Source organism: Notechis scutatus, chromosome 13 (assembly GCF_049901735.1).
Source record: "Notechis scutatus isolate UNSWTSFEM ecotype Mainland chromosome 13, rNotScu1.2, whole genome shotgun sequence".
In the NCBI taxonomy this organism is placed as follows: Eukaryota; Metazoa; Chordata; class Lepidosauria; order Squamata; family Elapidae; genus Notechis; species Notechis scutatus.
Window position 1 is genome coordinate 13,755,010 of NC_142021.1, and position 19,160 is coordinate 13,774,169.

At 45.9% G+C, this 19,160-nt stretch overlaps 1 protein-coding gene across 1 annotated transcript in view; it reads right to left on the reverse strand.

Moving 5' to 3' along the window:
• LOC113422868 (scavenger receptor class F member 2-like) overlaps positions 1-19,160 on the reverse strand; it is a 93,684-nt gene that overhangs the window by 1,798 nt on the left and 72,726 nt on the right. Inside the window, 1 exon segment of the mRNA XM_087942821.1 lies at positions 7,187-7,339. Coding sequence (XP_087798947.1) covers positions 7,187-7,339 — 153 coding nt within the window.

Sequence of the window (19,160 nt, forward strand, 5' to 3'; positions counted from 1 at the left end):
GGGGCTGAGATCAAGTCAGCTGCAAAGAAGCAGGGGGGGAACTCTCTTTTCTAGAACATCCACATTTCTATAGGCAACGAAATCTCTCTCTCTCTCTCACACACACACTCACATACACACCCCACTTTGAGGGCAGGGTAAGCCTTCATCCACCCATCCTCAAAATTGCTCCCCTCCAAGCCTTTGTCTGTTTTTTAACAAAGAACTAAAAAAGACGTTGAGACTCTCTAACCCTAACCCTCCATAGCTGAGTCATGCCCAGCTTATCAATGGAGACAGCTGAGTCCTTTTGGTCACCACACTATGAAAAAGAGGTTGAGACTCTAGAACAGGGGTCCCCAACCACGGTCCGCGGACCGTGTACCGGTCCGTGGAACAAGTCCTACCGGGCCGCTGGCTTGCTGGGTGCCGCCATCTTGTTTTGATGAAAAAGTGCTTCCGGTGAGCTTTTCCGGTAGAAAGCCATTTCTAAAAGCTCACCGGAAAAGCTCACGAGCGCTGGGTGCCGCCATCTTGTTTTGATGAAAAAGTGCTTCCGGTGAGCTCACCGGAAGCACTTTTCATCAAAACAAGATGGCGCCCAGCTGATGTCGGTACCGGGCCGCGCCATAAAAAGGTTGGGGATACCGGGCGCAGTGTAAAAGGTTGGGGATCCCTGCTCTAGAATATGTGCAGGGAAGAGCAACCAGGATGATGAGGGGACTGGAGGCTAAAACATGCGATGAACGGATGCAGGAACTGGGCCTGGCTCGTCTAGGGAAGAGAAGGACCAGCGGAGACAGGAGAGCATCTTCCAATATTTGAGGGGCTGCCACAGAGAGGAGGAAGGGGTCAAGCTGTTTTCCAAAACACCAAAGGCCAGAAAAGGAATAATGGATAGAAATCGATCAAGAAGAGATTCAACCTGGAAATAAGGAGATATTTTCTGACAGAACAATCATCCCATGGAACAGAAGTTGCCTTCAGAAGTTGTGGAGTTTCATCACTGGAGGCTTTCCAGAAGAGACTGGGCTGCCATCTGTCAGAAATATTGTAAGGTCTGCTTGGGCGGGGGGGTTGGACTAGATGACCTACAAGGTCCCTTCCAACTCTGTTAATCTGTTAATCTTTTCAGGAGGCATCGCAAAAGACCTATTGTCAGAATGCTGCAGCAGCAGAGAAAAGCCTTAGAAAATACATTGCTAGCTTTCCTAAGAATTTCAGCTCCCTTCGAGGACAACCTCTTGAGAAACGAAATCTGGAAATTCTCCAGCAATCCTTGGAGATTGCTCGCCACTGGGCTTCCTCCTTCTAGCCCTGGGAGAATTGTTCACGCCAAGCAAGTGTGACAGAGCAACCTGCACAAAAGGAGGGATTTGTGTCCAACATGCTTTAAGCCTTGAGTGTACAGAATACAGTCTGTGCTCAGGATGGGATTTTATTTCATTTTACAACAAGGAAAGATATGTTACTTAATGACCAATGTTCAAATGATTGGCGTGTAGCTTAGGGTGAAGCTGTGGCCCAGGCAGAATTTAAAAATGTATGAGCAGGGCTGCTTCCTTCCTTTTAGCAAGGTGAAGTCCTTGGAAGCTGGGTATCTCAGCAGGATGCAGGTAGAAGCAAGAATATGGGCCCACCTGGGCAGCCAAAGGCCTGTCCCCCCCCCCATCCTATATGTGCTGGGAGGACTACACTCTGATTTTTCTGACTTTCCCCAGATGCAGCTGCACTGTCTCCAAATTTAGGGTTAGGGTGCAAAAAGCTGCAGACCACTTGGTTTCACCCTGGATTGTTGTGGAGGAACATGGGCCAGTCCTGGAGGCTGGGGAAGGCTCTGACAAGGGCTCTGCCTCAGAGGCAGCGATGGGGCCAGGGCCGTCTGTCAGTTATCAGCTGCCTTCGAAGTTAGAGATCAGTGGGGCAGAAGAACAGCTGGAGCCTGTTTCCAATGTGCGCATGCACAGAGCTGCCAGGAGAAGGGAACAGCTAAGGAACAAGGGTCAACTTGGGAGTAAAGGCTCAGGTGGACAGTGAATGGACCCTCCCAAAGGGAATAAAGAGGAGCGAAAGAGGACTGAGGTTTTGCAGGAGACAACTAGTTCAATTCATCAGGGTGAACATCTGTTTCTGACTTCTTGCCAAGTAATTGCTGTTACAGCATGGCATTTGGGAGATATCAGCCTGGCAACTCTCCAAGCCTGATCAAGGTCTGTAGTTGTGAAATCTCTTGCAAGACTGTTTGCTGGGACTTTGCTGGAGAGGAATTCCCTTTAATCTAAATAAAAGGGGTTTTATCGGGACGAGGAGTCGGCTTCATGGTCTTGGGAAGCCTCAGTCAGAACATGGATATCACAAAGACTCACACACAACCTCATCCTTTCCTACCACTCAGGGATGCTCTTCAAGCCAATAGGTCCTGCGTCAAGGAAGCAGAAAGAAACTCCTTTTATTTGTATAGTGTGATGGTGAAAGGTTTTAGGACTTTGTTTTTTTTTTAAAAAGTTGGAATTGGTATGCAAAATTTGAGACAAAATTAAACAGTCTCAACTGAGTTCATGATGCTGAACAGACTTTTAGTGGGTTTCTTTAAAAAATAAAGATTAGCAAACCCCCCCCCCCAATATTGAGTCTGAGTCAGCTACACATTTCCCTAAAGAGCACTCCTGGCTGTTACAGCTGAAGGCATAATCCTTCTCCCAACTCCCGTGCCAAATTGGAGGCCGCTCGATTATGATTTTTTGGAAGGGAGTTTTTGTTGTTATTGAGAAATATGTGTGGCTTTTTGTACCAAAAGCATTTGGGGAGGTTTGGAGTTTCTTCGCTCACGGATATCATGCATATTTGCCCAATAAACTCTGTTATTACATTAACTCGTTACTTGGAAGGACACAATAGGCCTTTGTTTTTTAAAAAAGCTAACCGAACGCTCCAGTCACATGACACTGTAAGCCAGAAGACCAACAAGGCAACTACAAACTAACCAGGGTTAGCATAGGAAATGGTGTATTGTTGGGGACAGTCCATTTCGAGAGGAACCCGGCAGCTCTTAAAGCCAAGGGAGCGGCTGGCTGTCATGCCAGGATCCGAAAGTGAGTTTGAAGGGTGCGTGTATTTGTGTTTGTGTGTCTTTTGTAAGCTGGCTGGAAACCAGGGAAGGGAAGACACCCGTGAGGCAAGGAGTTGCGACAGCGAGCTGGGGCAGGGGTGAGATTCAACCGGTGTAACAACCGGATCGGTCAGCACGCGGTTTGCATGTGCGCAGAGCGTTTGCTACTGACCTTCTCCAGCAATCCCTGTGTGTTAAACAGCTGACGTGCGGTAGGTGAGCCCAACAGCTGATTGTCAGAGCAAACTGAACTGGTTCACTCCCAGCTGATCCTCGGAACTACCGGTTCACTCGAACCAGGCTGAACTGGTAGAATCTCATCCCTGAGCTGGGGTCAACTAGAGCAAGGGTCTCCAACTTTAAGAGTTGTGGACGTCAACTCTCAGAGTTGCTGGCTGAAGAACTCTGGGAGTTGACGTCCACAAGTCTTAAAGTTGCCAAGTTGGAGACCCCCTGAACTAGAGAGTGAGGGAAGCAGAGTTGGAGAGGGAAAATTTCTTCCCACAGAGCGGGGACTCTTTTCCTGGTCACACGTAGCCCTCCGACATGTGCCAAAGCAGTCCTAGGGGTTTCGTCTTGTGCGAAGCGAGCCTCCATGACTGCAGGAGTTAATTTCCACTGGTAGGAACATCTTCTGTCTGTTAATTATGGTGTTTCTCTCAAAGTCAGGCATGTGTGGCCCAAGAATTCTTTAAGCATTACAGGCCCCTTTGTGAAAAGCCTGTTATTTGCTACAAAAGGGTTGCGGTGGAGCTGGGATTGAGTCAAATTCCTCGGTTCCATAGTGGTTGCCAAAATAACAGGACAGGAGAGGAGAAATTAGGAGCTCAGATCCTATGAGAAGCTCTGACTGAGGGCCGGCCATCCAAAGGCAGAATTGTTGTGGCCCGCCAGTGGCCAGCAGAGCTGGCGGCAGACTCGGATAGTGAGGAGGTTGGGGAGGAACATGGGCCAGTCCTGGAGTCTGGGGAAGGCTCCTCTGTGTCGGAGGCAGAGATGGGGCCAGGGCCGTCTGACAGTTATCAGCTGACTTCGGAGTCAGAGATCAGAAGAACAGCTGGAGCCTGTTCCCAATGTGCGCATGTGCAGAGCTGCCAGAAGAAGGGAACAGTTAAGGAACAAGGGCCGATTTGGGAGTAAGGGCTTTGGTGGATGGTGAATGGTCCCTCCCACAGGGAATAAAGAGGAGCGAAAGGGGAGTGGGGTTTCCAGGAGACAATCAGTTCGTTTAATTAGGGTGAAGTTTTGTTTGAGACTCCTTGCCAAGTATTTCCTGGTACAGCATTGCGCTTGGAAGCTATCGGCCTGGCAGCTCTCCAAGCCTGATAAGGTCTGTGGTTGTAAAGTCACCCTTGAAAAACTGTTTGCTGGGACTTTGCCGGATGTGAATGACAGGAATTCATATTAGCCTATTAAAAAGGGGTTTTGTCGGGCCGAGGAATCTGCTTCGGGATTTCGTGAAGTCAGAACAAGAATGGGGACTCCGGCCCGCTTTGCTGTCACCACAGGTTCACCCCTTTTAATTCCAGAGAATTCCAGCATGCTTATCAGTATCCTAGTCCTCAGTTTTGCAAAGGAAAAACCTCCTGGAGAGGCTTTAGCCACCAAAGTGAGAGGCAACGATGACACCCACATCATCATCAGGGATATGAGAAAGTTCACACTTACGTTGCAGAAACCCCCCCCCCCCCCCCCGGTCATGGCATCAACACTCAGACTCATGACTTTGGCGGTGTCCTGGGATCACATGTGATCCCCTTTTATGACCTTTGGACCGGCAAAGTCCATGGGGAATCCGGATTCACATAACAACGGTGTGACTAATTTGACAATGGCAGTGATTCACTTACCAACAGTGGCAAGAAAAGTTGTAAAATGGGGCAAAACTCACTTCACAAATGTCGCTTTAGCAACAGAAACTTGGGGTCGTAAGTCAAGGACCAGCTGGACAAAAATGACAGGCTGATGCTTTGTTGTTCCTTTTATCCCCAATTTCTCAAGAGTGATACATTATTCAAGAAATAGGTTTTGGCGGAAGTCTCAGTCCAGCCCTTGGCAATTCTGAGGTTCGAGGGACGTTTTGCCACATCAAAATCTTGAATTCAGGATGCTTAGCCCACCCCACCTGTTCTCCAAAGCTGGGCTTCCCAAACTTGGCAACTTCGAGGCTTGTGGACTTCAACCCCCAGAATTTCTCAGCCAGCCTTGCTGACTGGGGAATTCTGGGAGTTGAAGTCCACAAGCCTCGAAGTTGCCAAGATTGGAGAGCCCTACTCTAAAGGGCTAATTCTCTTGTGAGCTGGGAATGTTAGCATACTCAAACCCAGTTTCCCTTGCAGGGAAACCACAGATATTTCCCTCTCCCAATATGAGCAATGCGCAGCCGATCTGATTGGCAGGATCCTTGCCGAAATTGACAGCGGTCTTCTCCAATGCCTGGTGGATGAGACTAGAGGCCTTCAGGAGGAGCCAAGTCATGGGAGTTGCTTTGCACCTGGGCCTTCCTTCTTTTTTCCCTTTGGTTTACAGATTTACAGATTAACAGCATTGGAAGGGACCTTGTAGGTCATCCAGTCCAACCCCCCACCCAAGCAGGAGACCCTACACCGTTTCTGACAGAGAGCAGTCCAGTCTCTTCTTGAAAGCCTCCAGTGATGAAGCTCCCACAACTTCTGTTACTTGGGTTGATTGCTCTCATGGTCAGAAAATTCCTCCTTATTCCCAGGTTGAATCTCTCCTTGTTCAGTTTCCATCCATTATTCCTTGTCTGGCCTTCGGGTGCTTTGGAAAATAGCTTGACCCCTTCCTCCTCTCAGTGGCAGCCCCTCAAATATTAGAAGATTGCTATCACGTCTCCCCTGGTCCTTCTCTTCCCTAGACTATCCATGACCAGTTCCTGAAACTGCTCATCGTATGTTTTAACCTCCAATCCCCTAATCACCTGATTGTTCTTCTCTGCACTCTTTCTAGAATCTCAACATCTTTTTTATTGTGTGGTGACCAAAATTGGATGCAGGATTCCAGGTGTGGCCTTACTAAGGCTTTATAGAGTGGTATTAGTACCTCCCCTGATCTTGATTGTATCCCTGAGTTATTCTGAGTTTGATATTTTTAAAGGTATTGAAAAATATGGCTTGAAGCTCAACACCTCAAAAACCAAGATGAGCAAACAACCTGTTTAATTTACCCACTGAAATAAAGACAAGAAAGCTCAAACAGCATTCTTCCAAATGAAATAGCTCTTCTGCAGTCACGATCTAAGCCTAAGATTGAAAATCAGGCTTGTCAGATGCTCCATCTTTTCTATCCTGCTCTATGGAAGGGAGAGTTGGTCTCTGACAGAAAGCCACTCGAAGAGATGAGAAGTATTTGAAATGTGGATTTACAGGAGGCTGTTACGTATAAGTTGGGTTGACAAAATCAGAAACGAGGAGGTGATAAGCTGCCTGGGAAAGCCAAGGGGAATCATCAAGACCATTAAAAAGCTAAAGTTAAGACTATTTCGGACATGTGATGCAACACCCAGAAAAATATGGCGTCCTTCACTTAATCCTCCAGGGAAAAATGGATGGCAAATGAGTTCCAGGCAGAAGAAGAACACCAGGGCGTCAAAATCTAAGGGGCTGGTTTGGACAAAACTCAGCAGCCCTTTTTCATGCAGCTGTGAAGAAGAAGAAGAAGAAGAAGAAGAAGAAGAAGAAGAAGAAGAAGAAGAAGAAGAAGAAGAAGAAGAAGAAGAAGAAGAAGAAGAAGAAGAAGAAGAAGAAGAAAGAAGAAGAAGAAGAAGAAGAAAGAAGAAGAAGAGGAGAGGAGTATTTTGACTGCATTTGGGGCATTATTAGACAGCAGTGGCCCAACCTTGGCATTTTGTTCCCAGCAACGTGTGTGTGTATGTGTGTGTATGTGTGTGTGTACACCCTAACAGACTTTTTTGTTATCCCAACTTTTCCTAATAACTAGCCAAGGAAACGATACCCTTTTTGGACTAATCTCGGCTCTTGGTAGCCACTGACTCTCCCTTTCGGTGGCCAGATCTGAGCTCTCTGAAGGAACGGCTTGCGTGATCGGAGTCTGGCCTGTGCCAGGAGTATCACTGACCTTCGTGGGGCACGCAGTAGACGGGTCCTTCATCCGTGGTGTCGAAGGAAGAGAAGGAGCCCCTGGATGACCAAGAGGGTGATGGCTGATCGACCACAGAAGGAGGTTCAATGAAGCTGCAGTTCAGGGTGTTCTCCAAGTCATGATGAGCCACTGCAAGGCGCAAAGAGGGAGGAGAAGGGAGGTCCAATTAATCAATCAACCAATCAACCAATTGGTATAGAGCTGGGATGACATGATAGTTGTCTTATCTCAAAGCTGCTTTTTCAAGAGGCAACTGGACCTTCTGGTTTTCTTTGAAGACATTGGACAGAGAGGACTGCTGGTTTGAAGGAAGGGTCAAAGAGGCATCAAAACTGAACAGCCTTCTCTCAACAGAGGGAAGTCAACTCAAAATATTTGTATGGTCTTTTTAGAGTTGCCAACAAAAAAAGGAGGGGGGAAAGGGGTTTGAAAGAGCAGTGTGACAGCTTGGAAATTACAAGTGCATTCCATAAATGTTTTCAAAGATAGTAACTAGGTGACTGAAGTTTCTGCCGTGCAAAATTCTAACTGGAGAGCATGATTGATGACTCTGGGCTATGGATGTGTCCCATTGGAGAATATGAATTACGATACACCCAGGGGGTGTGGGAAACCAGGGTCAAGGATGACAGTGAATTATGTGTCTCAGAGTTGGCTGCACCCAGGCAGGGCCAGACATGCTAACTCCCAATAAATCATTTTTAAGTTTTGGAAGTTTGGCTCGAGACTCATGATTTAATTGGGGTTAAGTGCCAGAATCCTGACAGCGGGAGAGATAGGACATCATCTATCTCCAATCTCCAATACAGTCCTTTCAACAGTTCCAAGAAGGCTTTGCACCACTCAGGTCACCCGGTGAGGACACAGATAAACCTCCAGGTGACTTTAATGATGGAAAGGATGCAAATGACCAGCTGTCTGTAAGGAGTATAAATCCTTCTATTCCTCACCCTTCAGTCAGAGTTGAAGAAGCTTCTTGGATGAGAAGTGAAACATCCTCAAATAAAAAACAAGAAAGTCCAGCTGCCTCCTGAAAAAGCACCTTTGGGACAACCTGGATTATAGGGAATCTCTACAGACTTTTAGCCATACAATTTGGGATGAACCCCCTTCGAATGATGTGGGAGGAGGAATGGATTTCCAGAGGAAAAATTGCAGACTACAGGAACCATTTGCACCACTCAGGTGATCCTGAGGACACTGATAAACCTCCAAGTGGCCTCAACAACCCTCCAAAAGCATGCAAATGACCAGCTGTCTGCAAGGAATATCAATCCTTCCATTCTTCATCATCCAGTCAGAGCTACAGAAGTTTCTTCGATGAGAAGCAAAATGTCTTCAAAGAAAATCCGGAAAATCCAGTTGCCTCCTGAACAAAAAAGCACCTTTGGGACAACAATGACCTGGAGGACTGAGAATCTCCATAGACATATGGTTGTCTTAGTAATTTAATTTAATTAATTTAATTTAATTTAATTTAATTTAAATAAAAAAAATTATTTAACATTTATGCAATTAAAAACAAACAAATAAACACAAACACACACACACACACACACACACATATACACACACAGATACATACATACATATATACATTCTACAGCACATATTGAGCAATGGTTACATTTGTATTTTTCGATCATTGATGTATTCTACCTTGTTACAATAACTTCATCCTTTTAATGTTTTTAATTCTCTATAAGCTCTGTAATTAGTTGCACATCTCCTCATTTTCAATAACTTGTCCAATTATCAGATGTTACCTTTTCTTCAACCAATCATACCAGATATTCCATATTTTGTCACAGTCACTAGACAAATAGTTGTCTTTGTTGGCAAGGAAAGATCCAACCTAGAACTGAGGAGAAATTTCCTGACACTGAGAACAATTCACCAGTGGAATGGTTCACCTCCAGAAGTTGTGGGTCGTCCAACTCTGGAGGTTGTGAAGAAGAGACTGGACAAAAGGCTACATTCCCTATGGAGCATTATGCAAAGATCAGACTCTCAGGGGCAAAGTGTCTTTTGGAAATATCTTTGGGTATCCTGTTTCCACAAAAATATGACCTATGAAATATGAAAGTAAGTCCTAGCTTGATTTTTATATGTGTGCCCAATATAAGCCCTAATTAAGATCCCGCCCACTACAGAGGTGGGGATGGGGAGGTGGAGCTGCCCTACTACTTACCTTTGGACAGGTGTAGCCAGGCCTCGCACACTCTGACACCTGCCTTGCCAGCCCATTTCTTCTGCAGCCGGCAAGGCTTTTCTGAAGGCCTCTGGAGCTGTTAAGAAAGCTCTGGATCGATCTGGAGCTGTTATCGGCTGCAGAGGCCTTCAGGAAAGCCTTGCGGGCCGCAGAGGAAGTTCCTGAAGGCCTCTGGCAGCAAAAAGGAAGCCGGGGGGTGATGTGCGCAAGTGAGGTTAGTCAGTGGATGACATCCCCTGAAAATAAGACCTGGTGCCTTTTTTTGGTGGCAAAAGAATAATAAAGCAAGGACTTATTTTTGGAGAAACACGGTAACTTCTGCTGGGAACATTTCAAGTGGCCAACGAAGCCCGGGAAAAGATACAACTGCTTTAAAGGGGTTTGAAGTCAGATCTTTTGCCCAGGCTTTGAGCCGCTCTGGCAGCGATGTGCCAGGCAAGCCCAACAGAAGGGCCTCTGTGCGCAGCAAACCTCGGAGGGGAAGCTGTATTTCTGATGCCTTCAGACCTTTGGTTCTGGGTGAGTCACCGCTAAATAAATCATGCTGAGAGAGGCTGAAGGAGGCTTTCCTGTGGGCCTCTCCCCTTCCCTGCCCGAGGGTTTGTTCTGCCGCAATCCCCGGCCTCGTGTGATTCTTAGAGGGGGCAGCCTCAGCGGGGGCTTTGCAGCTCTGGCCCCCCCCCCCTGAGTGGGAAGGCAGGAAAAGGCAAAGGCTGCAGGAACCGGTATAATTGCCTTTGGTGCTTCATAGCTGAACTCTGTTCAATCAGGGGCTGCAGCCCAGGGTTATCCCTGATGTTCTCTCCTGCTTGTTGCTCATTAATCATCATCGGGGAGGTGTCAACAGATGACATATGTGAATCCTGCAGCAGTCTACCAGGGGCTGGTTGGAAATCGTGTGTGTGTGTGTGTGTGTGTGTGCGTGTGTGTGTATGTGAGATATCATCATGTAAAATAGTGAGCTGCCAAAACCAGCCTCGCAACATCTCAGCAAATGTTCAGGAAGCTGTTGTGGTCCATCAATGGCCAGGGGAGCTGGCAGCAGACTCGGACAGTGAGGAGGTTGGGGAGGAACATGGGCCAGTCCTGGAGCCTGAGGAAGGCCCTGATGAGGGCTCTTCATTGGAGGCAGAGATGGGGCCAGGGTCATCTGACAATTATCAGCGGAGTCAGAGATCAATGAGGCAGAAGAACAGCTGGAGCCTGTTCCCAGTGTGTGCATGCGCAGAGCTGCCAGGAGAAGGGAACAGTTAAGGAAAAAGGTTCTACTTGGGAGTAAAGCCTCAGGTGGACGCTGAATGGCCCCTCCCATAGGGAATAAAGAGGAGCGAAAGGGGAGTGGGGTTTGTAAGGAGACAATTAGTTCAATTTGTTAGGGTGAAGATCTGTTCCTGCATTCTTGCCAAGTAATTGCTGCTACAGTGTGGCGTTAGGAAGATATTGGCCTGGCAACTCTCCAAGCCTGATAAAAGTCTGTAATTGTGAAATCTCATGAAAGGCTGTTTGCCGGGACTTTGCTGGAGAGGAATTCCCTTTATAACCTAAATAAAAGGGGTTTCATGATCTCGGGAAGCCCAGATCAGAGCAGAAGCTTGAGAATTCCGACAGTCCTCGACTTATAAGCACAATTGAGGCCAGTACTGGAGGGTAAGAAAAGTTTGTGTCTTGCACTCTTGGCCAAGACAGGAGAAGCCTTGGAAAGGCTCCCAAGTCTCGTCTTTGCCAGGCTGCCTCTTCCAGTTCCCCCAAGCCCCCTTCACACAACCCCAGACCTGCCGCCTGTCCTGCCCCACCTCTTCCATTTCCCTGGAATCTTTCTTAAATCCGATTCCAGATCTGGACACAGGACTCAAAGCGGAGTTGGATAATTCAGATAAAATGGAATTGTGGGGTTCCCCCCCCCTCTCCTAGTGATGCTATCTAAAATTGCACTTGTTTATAGATAGTGCAACTATATCAAGTTCCCAGCCTTGCAAGAATTGGCTCGGATCTTGAGATCTTTTCACACAAAGCCCAGGACTTTTCCAGTGAACCTGAAAACTTTTCCTTGAAAGAAGAAGAACACCCCCCCCCAACAACATTGGATTTGTCTCTCTTCCCTTCTGTTGTTTGGAGCCCATGTCTCTGAACTATTAGCATGATTCTGCATCTTGTTTTTATTTTACAGAGTATTTTGCTCCAGGCCGGAGCCAGGAGGCAAAGACAGTAATGGAGGGCAAGGGGGCAGACAGAGCTCTTGGCCCACTAGAATCCTGGCTGGATCCTTTTCGGAATGACACTAAGAATGGATATGGCTGGAGGGGAGGAAGGAAGAAAGGAAGGAAGGAAGGAAGGAAAAAGGGGGAAGGAAGAAGAAGGAAGGAAGGAAGGAAGGAAGGAAGGAAGGAAGGAAGGAAGGAAGGAAGGAAGGAAGGAAGGAAGAGAGGGGGGGAAAGGAAGGAAAGAAGGAAGGAAGGAAGGAAGGAAGGAAGGAAGGAAGGAAAAAGGAAGGAAGGAAGGAAGGAAAAGTGGAAAGGAAGGAAAGAAGGAAGGAAGGAAGGAAGGAAGGAAGGAAGGAAAAAGGAAAGGAAGGAAAGAGAAGGAAGGAAGGAAGGAAAAAGGAAGGAAGGAAGAAAGAAGGAAGGAAAGAAGGAAGGAAGGAAGGAAAGGAAGGAAAGAGGGAGGGAAGGAGGGGTGCAAAGGAAGGAAGGGATCAGGGAGGAAGGGGGGAAGGAAGGAAAGGAGGGAAGGAATGAGTGAGGAAGGAAGAAAGGAAGGAAGGAAGGAAGGAAAAGAGGGAGAGAGGGAAGGAAGGAAAGAAGAAGGAAGGAAACAAAGGAAGACCCGGGATGTGGCACAAAGGCAACACAGTCAAATAAGCAAGAAGAGCCCCTTTATTATCTCCAAGTTTTCCCCCAATGTCCAGGTTACCTTCGGCTGGAGAAAAACTCTCCCAGGAACAGCCTTTAACTGGAGAAAATTCAGTCCAAAACAAGGTACATACAGACTGTAACTAAAAATCCAAACAAACCAAGCTGCAGTAATTAACTTGACAGGGCAGGAGAAGGAATTGCAGACTTGAAAGCACAGCAAAACTCACACAGTTGGGAAGATACCAGGAACCCAGATAAGCTTTGACAAAACAAGATAATACATGATTTTTTCCAACAATTGCTGTGCACAAACTCTCATTTTAAACACTGTGTTCCCAGCTGCAGCTAATGAAGGGAATCAGGGCCCTTTCCTCCCCCATAAGCCAGGCAACCCACTTTGCTCCCTTCTCCGTTCCTCCCTGCGTGCCCTAGGATGAAGAGAAGGTGGGCCTGGGTCTTCCTCTGAATTCCCTCTCCCTTATTCTACCTCTTCCCTGTTCTGCCCAGCCAGACTTGGCCCTTCCCCAGTTTCTTCCACAGCCAATGGAGCCACACTCCCACTCCCTGTCAGCTGTTCGGCCTCCCCCTCCGAATCAGATTCCGACAGGGGCATGACAACTACAGTCACTACATGCAAATTCAAACATACATTCCTTCTATTATATTGATCTGACAAATTGGTTGCACCTCTCTTTATCAAGCTTCCACCCATTACTTCTTGTCCCGCCCTCCGGTATAAGTCAATCCCCTCTTCTCGGAGATAATCCCTCAAGTACTGTACTGGAAGACAGAAGGATTTTCTGATCCTTCTCTTCCGTCAGCTAGACCAGTGATGGCGAACCTTTTTGTTCTGGTGTGCTGAAAGCGTGAGCGTGCCGGCACCAACGCAATGCACCCCACGCCCCTGGGCATGCATGCGCAACACCCCAACCCCCTTACCTGCACTGTGCATGCGCAAGCCTCCCAGCTGATTTTCGGCCCGTTTGAGGACATTTTCGCCCTCCTGGGGGCTTGAGGGAAGCCTCTGCAGCCTTGGGAGGCCGAAAAATGGGCCCGTTTTGACACTTCCGATATTTCCAGAAGGCCCGTTTTTCGGTCTCCCGAGGCTTCCTTTGAGCCTCCGGGAGGGCAAAAACGGCCTCAAACAGGCCGAAACAGCTGGGAGGTGCGCACATGCACAGTGCAGGTAAGTTTGGCTGGGGCTCCCGTGCCCACACAAATGGCTTTACGTGCCACCTGTGGCACCTGTGCCATAGGTTTGCCATCACGGGGCGAACATACCTACCTACATCCCCCTCAACCCTTTGCCCTATGATTTAGCCTCCAGACCCTTTAATATCATTGTTGCTCTTCCCTGAGCACTTTCCAGGACCTATGGCTCCGCAAGCCTTGGGAACACAGCTAGTGAGTCTCAACAGCTAGATGGTTCTTGTAAGGTTTGAGTGGCTTCACACCATGGTTCAACCATGGTTTATTGAATAAATCCCAATAGCAGGCTTTCCCACAACATTAAAACCCATCTCCCATGGTTTGCAGACTGCAAGAGGCAGGCCCCATTTCAGCTTAGCATGTTGTAGGAACCCAGCTGGCTTGTTTTAATATTTTGCATAGCCTTGAGATGCAGCCACAAAGGAAGTTGATGGTGCTCCTCTTCATTTCCTGGATGGAGCATCTGGGTAGCAGCTGTCAGGAAGCAGGGTCCAAAACTGGCTGGCTCCATGTGGCCAGGCTCCTCTAAATCTTGGGCTGGGGGTGGAAAGTGGGGCTAGCTGGGATGCTCCATTTCTAAGCAGCCTGCCTCAGATTAGGGGACTGGAGGCTAAAAGATATGATGAACAGTTGCAGGAACTGGGCTTGGCTAGTCTAGGGAAGACAAGGACCAGGGGAGACAGGAGAGCATCTTCCAGTATTTGAGGAGCTGCCACAGAGAGGAGGAGGGGGTCAAGCTGTTTTCCAAGGCAGAAGAAAGAAAGAAGAAAGAAGAAAGAAAGAAGAAAGAAAGAAAGAAAGAAAGAAAGAAGAAAGAAGAAAAGGAAGAAAGGAAGGAAGAGAAAGAAAGAAAGAAAGAAAGAAAGAAAGAAAGAAAGAAAGAAAGAAAGAAAGAAAGAAAGAAAGAAAGAAAGAAAGAAAGAAAGAAGAAAGAAAGAAAGAAGAAAGACAGACATCTGAGCAAACCATGGATGGATAGAAGACATGTCTAGTTTAAGGAAAAGAAGGATGGGGTGACATGATAGCACTCTTTCAATATCTCAGATGTTGAGACTCTAGAAAGAGTGCAGAGAAGATTAGAGTGATTAGGAAGACCAGAGTGATTAGGGGACTGGAGGCTAAAACTTGAAGTATTTGCAAGAACTGGGCCTGGCTAGAGGGAGAGAAGGACCAGTGGGACAGGAGAGCATCTTCCAGTATTTGAGGAGAAGCCACAGAGAAGAAAGGGGGAAAGCTGTTTTCAAGGCAGAAGAAAGAAAGAAAGAAAGAAAGAAAGAAAGAAAGAAAGAAAGAAAGAAAGAAAGAAAGAAAGAAAGAAAGAAAGAAAGAAAGAAAGAAAGAAGGAGGAAAGAAAAGGAAGAAAGGAAGGAAGAGAAAGAAAGAAAGAAAGAAAGAAAGAAAGAAAGAAAGAAAGAAAGAAAGACAGACAGACATCTGAGCAAACCATGGATGGATAGAAGACATGTCTAGTTTAAGGAAAAGAAGGATGGGGTGACATGATAGCACTCTTTCAATATCTCAGGGCTTGCCACAAAGAAGAGATGTAAAAAAGATGTTGAGACTCTAGAAAGAGTGCAGAGAAGAGCAACCAGAGTGATTAGGGGGCTGGAGGCTAAAACATATGATGAACAGTTGCAGGAACTGGGCCTGGCTAGTCTAGGGAAGAGAAGGACCAGGGGAGACAGGAGAGCATCTTCCAATATTTGAGGGGCTGCCACACAGAGGAGGAAGGGGTCAAGTTACTTTCCAAGGCACCCGAAGGCTGGACAAGGAACAATGGATGGAAACTGAACTAGGAGAGATTCAACCTGGAAATAAGGAGGAATTTTCTGACAGTAACAATCCATCAATGGAACAAACGTTGCCTTCAGAAGTTGTGGGAGCTTCATCACTAGAAGCTTTCAAGAAGAGACTGGAATGCAATCTGTCAGAAATGGTGTAGGGTCTCCTGCTTGGATGGGGAGGATTGGACTAGATGACCTGCAAGGTCCCTTCCAACTCTGTTAATCTGTAAAGACTTCTGCAATCTGCCTCCTTTTCTGGAGCAGCAGCAAAGAGCCCAACTGCGCACGACGGAGGCCAAGGGGAAAACTCTCGCTGCTATTGTTTATACAAAATCTCCAACCAGCAGTCAACGCCAGGAAGTGCAAACACACAGACCCATTCAGTCCGAGAGTCTCGTTCAGAGAAAGGGCCTCTATCCTATCGAGGGGAGGGAAGCCGGCCCCAGCATGCTACTGTAAACACAGCTCTGATGATCATTTCAGGAGGAAAACATTCCAGGAACTTTGGCGCTGCAGCTTTCAGGCCCTTTCCCAACCGTATTTTCCAATGAGACTTGGAAAAGGTGAATGAAAATAATAATAATGACCCAGGTTGCTGAATGCCAAAGGTACAATGATCTGGAATCCGTTCTCACCCTCTGAGGTTCTTTGTTTTTTTACAAAACCCAACTTTGGGTATTAAGATGCATAGTGTCATCATGCCCCCATCGGAATCTTGGCTATGGAGGAAATTGGGGAAGGGCAAAGTCCGGCTGGGCAGAGCAGGGAAGAGGTAGAACAAGGGAGTGGGAGTTCAGAGGAAGACCCAGGCCCACCCCCTCTTTGTCCTAGGGCACATAGGGAAGAACGAAGAAGAGAGCAATGTGGGTTGTGTGGCTTACGGGGGAGGAAAGGGCCCTGATTCCCTTCATTAGCTACACCTGGGAAGGGAGTTTAAAGGAGAGGCAGATGGGAATGACAGTTGTTGAGAACAAATGTTGAGTTTATCTTGTGTTGGCTGGTGTTATCGGAGTTCCTGGCATCCTCCCAACTGGTTTGATTTACTGCTGTGTTACTTCACTTCTGGAACTCCACATCTTGCCTTGCTGGATTTATTACCTTATTTTGCCTTGTTAGATTTATAATTTAAAGTTTTCTGTTTACAACGTTTGGATTGGAATATCTGCAGATTCGTAGGAGAGTTTTTTCTCCAGACCGGATGGTAACTGGGACGTTGGGGGCAAAGTTGGAGCTAATAAAGGGACCCATACTTATTCTCTGGCTGAGTTGCCTTTGTGCCAAGCCCTGGGTCATCACACATTGGAAGGAGGTCGTATGCCCATAAGATAGCCCCTGAACTTGGTAGGATATTTTTTATACCTTCTTCTCAGGTATTAGGCATCTCGCCTATCGTCCCTTAGAAGTGCAGCGATGAAAGGACTTGCATATTTGGAACTTACCAAATTTGCAGATGGTACTAAGCTGGCAGGGATAGCTAACACCCTACATCAGGGGTCTCCAACCTTGGCAGCTTTAAGACTTGTGGACTGGCTGAGGAATTCTGGGAGTTGCTAGTCCACAAGTCTTAAAGTTGCCAAGGTTGAAGACCCCTGCCCTAGATAGACTTGAACACTGGGCCCTATCTGACAAAATGAAATTCAGTGTAGAGAAAAGTAAAGTCCTACACTTAGGCAATAAAAACCAAAAGTACACATATAGACTGGGTGAAACCAGCTTAATAGCAGTAACTGGGAGAGGGATCTTGCAGTCTTAGTGGACAACCAGCCAAATATGAACCAGCAGTGTGCAGCGGCAGCAAAAAAACCCAGTGCAATCCTAAATTGCATTAACAGAGGGATACAATCGAGATCAAGGGAGATACTAATAGCATTCTATAAAGCCTTAGTAAGACCACACCTAGAATGCTGCATCCAGTTTTGGTTACCACACCATAAAAAAGATGTTGAGACTCTAGAAAGAGTGCAGAGAAGAGCAACCAGGATGATGAGGGGACTGGAGACTAAAACATACGATGAGCAATGCAATCCTAAATTGCATTAACAGAGAAATACAATCGAGATCAAGGGAGGTACTAATAGCACTCTATAAAGCCTTAGTAAGACCACACCTAGAATACTGCATCCATTGCCAGCAACCTAAAAGACAGACAGATGTCATTGGATGGAAAACATAAACATCGAACTGACATTCTGTTTTGCAGGGGAAGATGGAAGAGTCAGCAAAAGAAAAGAGACAAAACAAGAAGAACTGGCATTGGCTATTGTTCAGATCCCAAATTTCTTGTAGAACTGCAACTTAAAACTAAAGAAAACAAAATTATCAGGCCAATCTCTTCACAATATTCCATAGCAGTGAAAACAAATAAACTAGACTTAATGGGTTGGATTCAACAGAGACTTCCTGGACAACTCAGACTGAAAGACACGCTAGCCCTTAAAGATGAAACATAAAAATAGCTTGGAAGCAAAGAGAGATAAAATGCCAATTTTGTGAAAATAAAAGTGAAAACACAAAGAATCTGTTTCCCAACTAAATGCTAAATTTCAGAAGACCATAAGAAGAGACAAGGAGATATAGATTTTGTACTGCAATGTATATTGTCATGATACATATGGACTAAAGCGATTAAGTATATTAATTGTTAAAAGTATATTAATAATAAGTTAATTATATTAATGGCTGCCACAAAGAAGAGGGTGGGTGTCAAAGGATAGAAACTGATCAAGGAGAGAAACAACCTGGAATTAAGGAGAAGCTTCCAGACAGATTAACTTAACAACGTGAAGAAAGGTCATAAAATGGGGCAAAACTCACTTAGCAAATGTCTCACTTAGCAACATAAATGTTGGTCTCAAATCTGGTCGTAAGTTGAGGACTACCTGCATAGACTTCTCACTTGACACCAACAGTGTCTGCTGCATTTCCTCTGATAACGCTCTTATCTTCTTTCCAATAAATAGCTCTGGGGATTTTATCCCTTGGATTAGCTTTTTTCCAGATAGGAGAAAAGCTTAAGAGGAATTTTCTGACCATGAGAACAATCAACCGATGAAACAGAAGTTGCCTTCGGAAGTTGTGGGAGCTTCATCATTGGAGGCTTTCAAGAAGAGACTGGACTGCCATCGGTCAGAAATGGTGTAGGATCTCCTGCTGGGGCTGAGGGTTGGACTAGATAACCTACAAGGTCCCTTCCAACTCTAATATTCTATTCTATTCTATTCTATTCTATTCTATTCTATTCTATTCTATTCTATTCTATTCTATTCTATTCTATTCTATTCTATTCTATCCCTATCCCTATCCCTATCCCTATCCCTAATTCTATTCTATTCTATTCTATTCTATTCTATTCTATTCTATTCTATTCTATTCTATTCTATTCTATTCTATTCTATTCTATTCTATTCTATTCTTATCCCTATCCCTATCCCTATCCCTATCCCTATCCCTAATTCTATTCTATTCTGTTCTGTTCTATTCTATTCTATTCCTTATTTTGTTCTATTCTGTTCTATTCGATTCGATTCGATTCGATTCTACTCTGCTCTGCTCTACTCTACTTTATTCTATTTCCCATTTTGTTCTATTCTATTCTATTCTATTCTATTCTATTCTATTCTATTCTATTCTATTCTATTCTACTCTACTCTACTCTACTCTACTCTACTCTACTCTACTCTATTCTATTCCTTATTTTGCTGTATTATATTCTATTAGTTATTTTGCTCTATTTTATTTTGTTCCTTATTTTGCTCTATCCTATCCTATCCTATCCTATCCTATCCTATCCTATCCTAAAAGCTCATGCTGTCAAGGCCACAGCTTTCCCTGTTGTGTGACATAAGCTGTGAAAGTCTTTGTTCAATTACAGATACAGAGAAAGCCACAGCTGA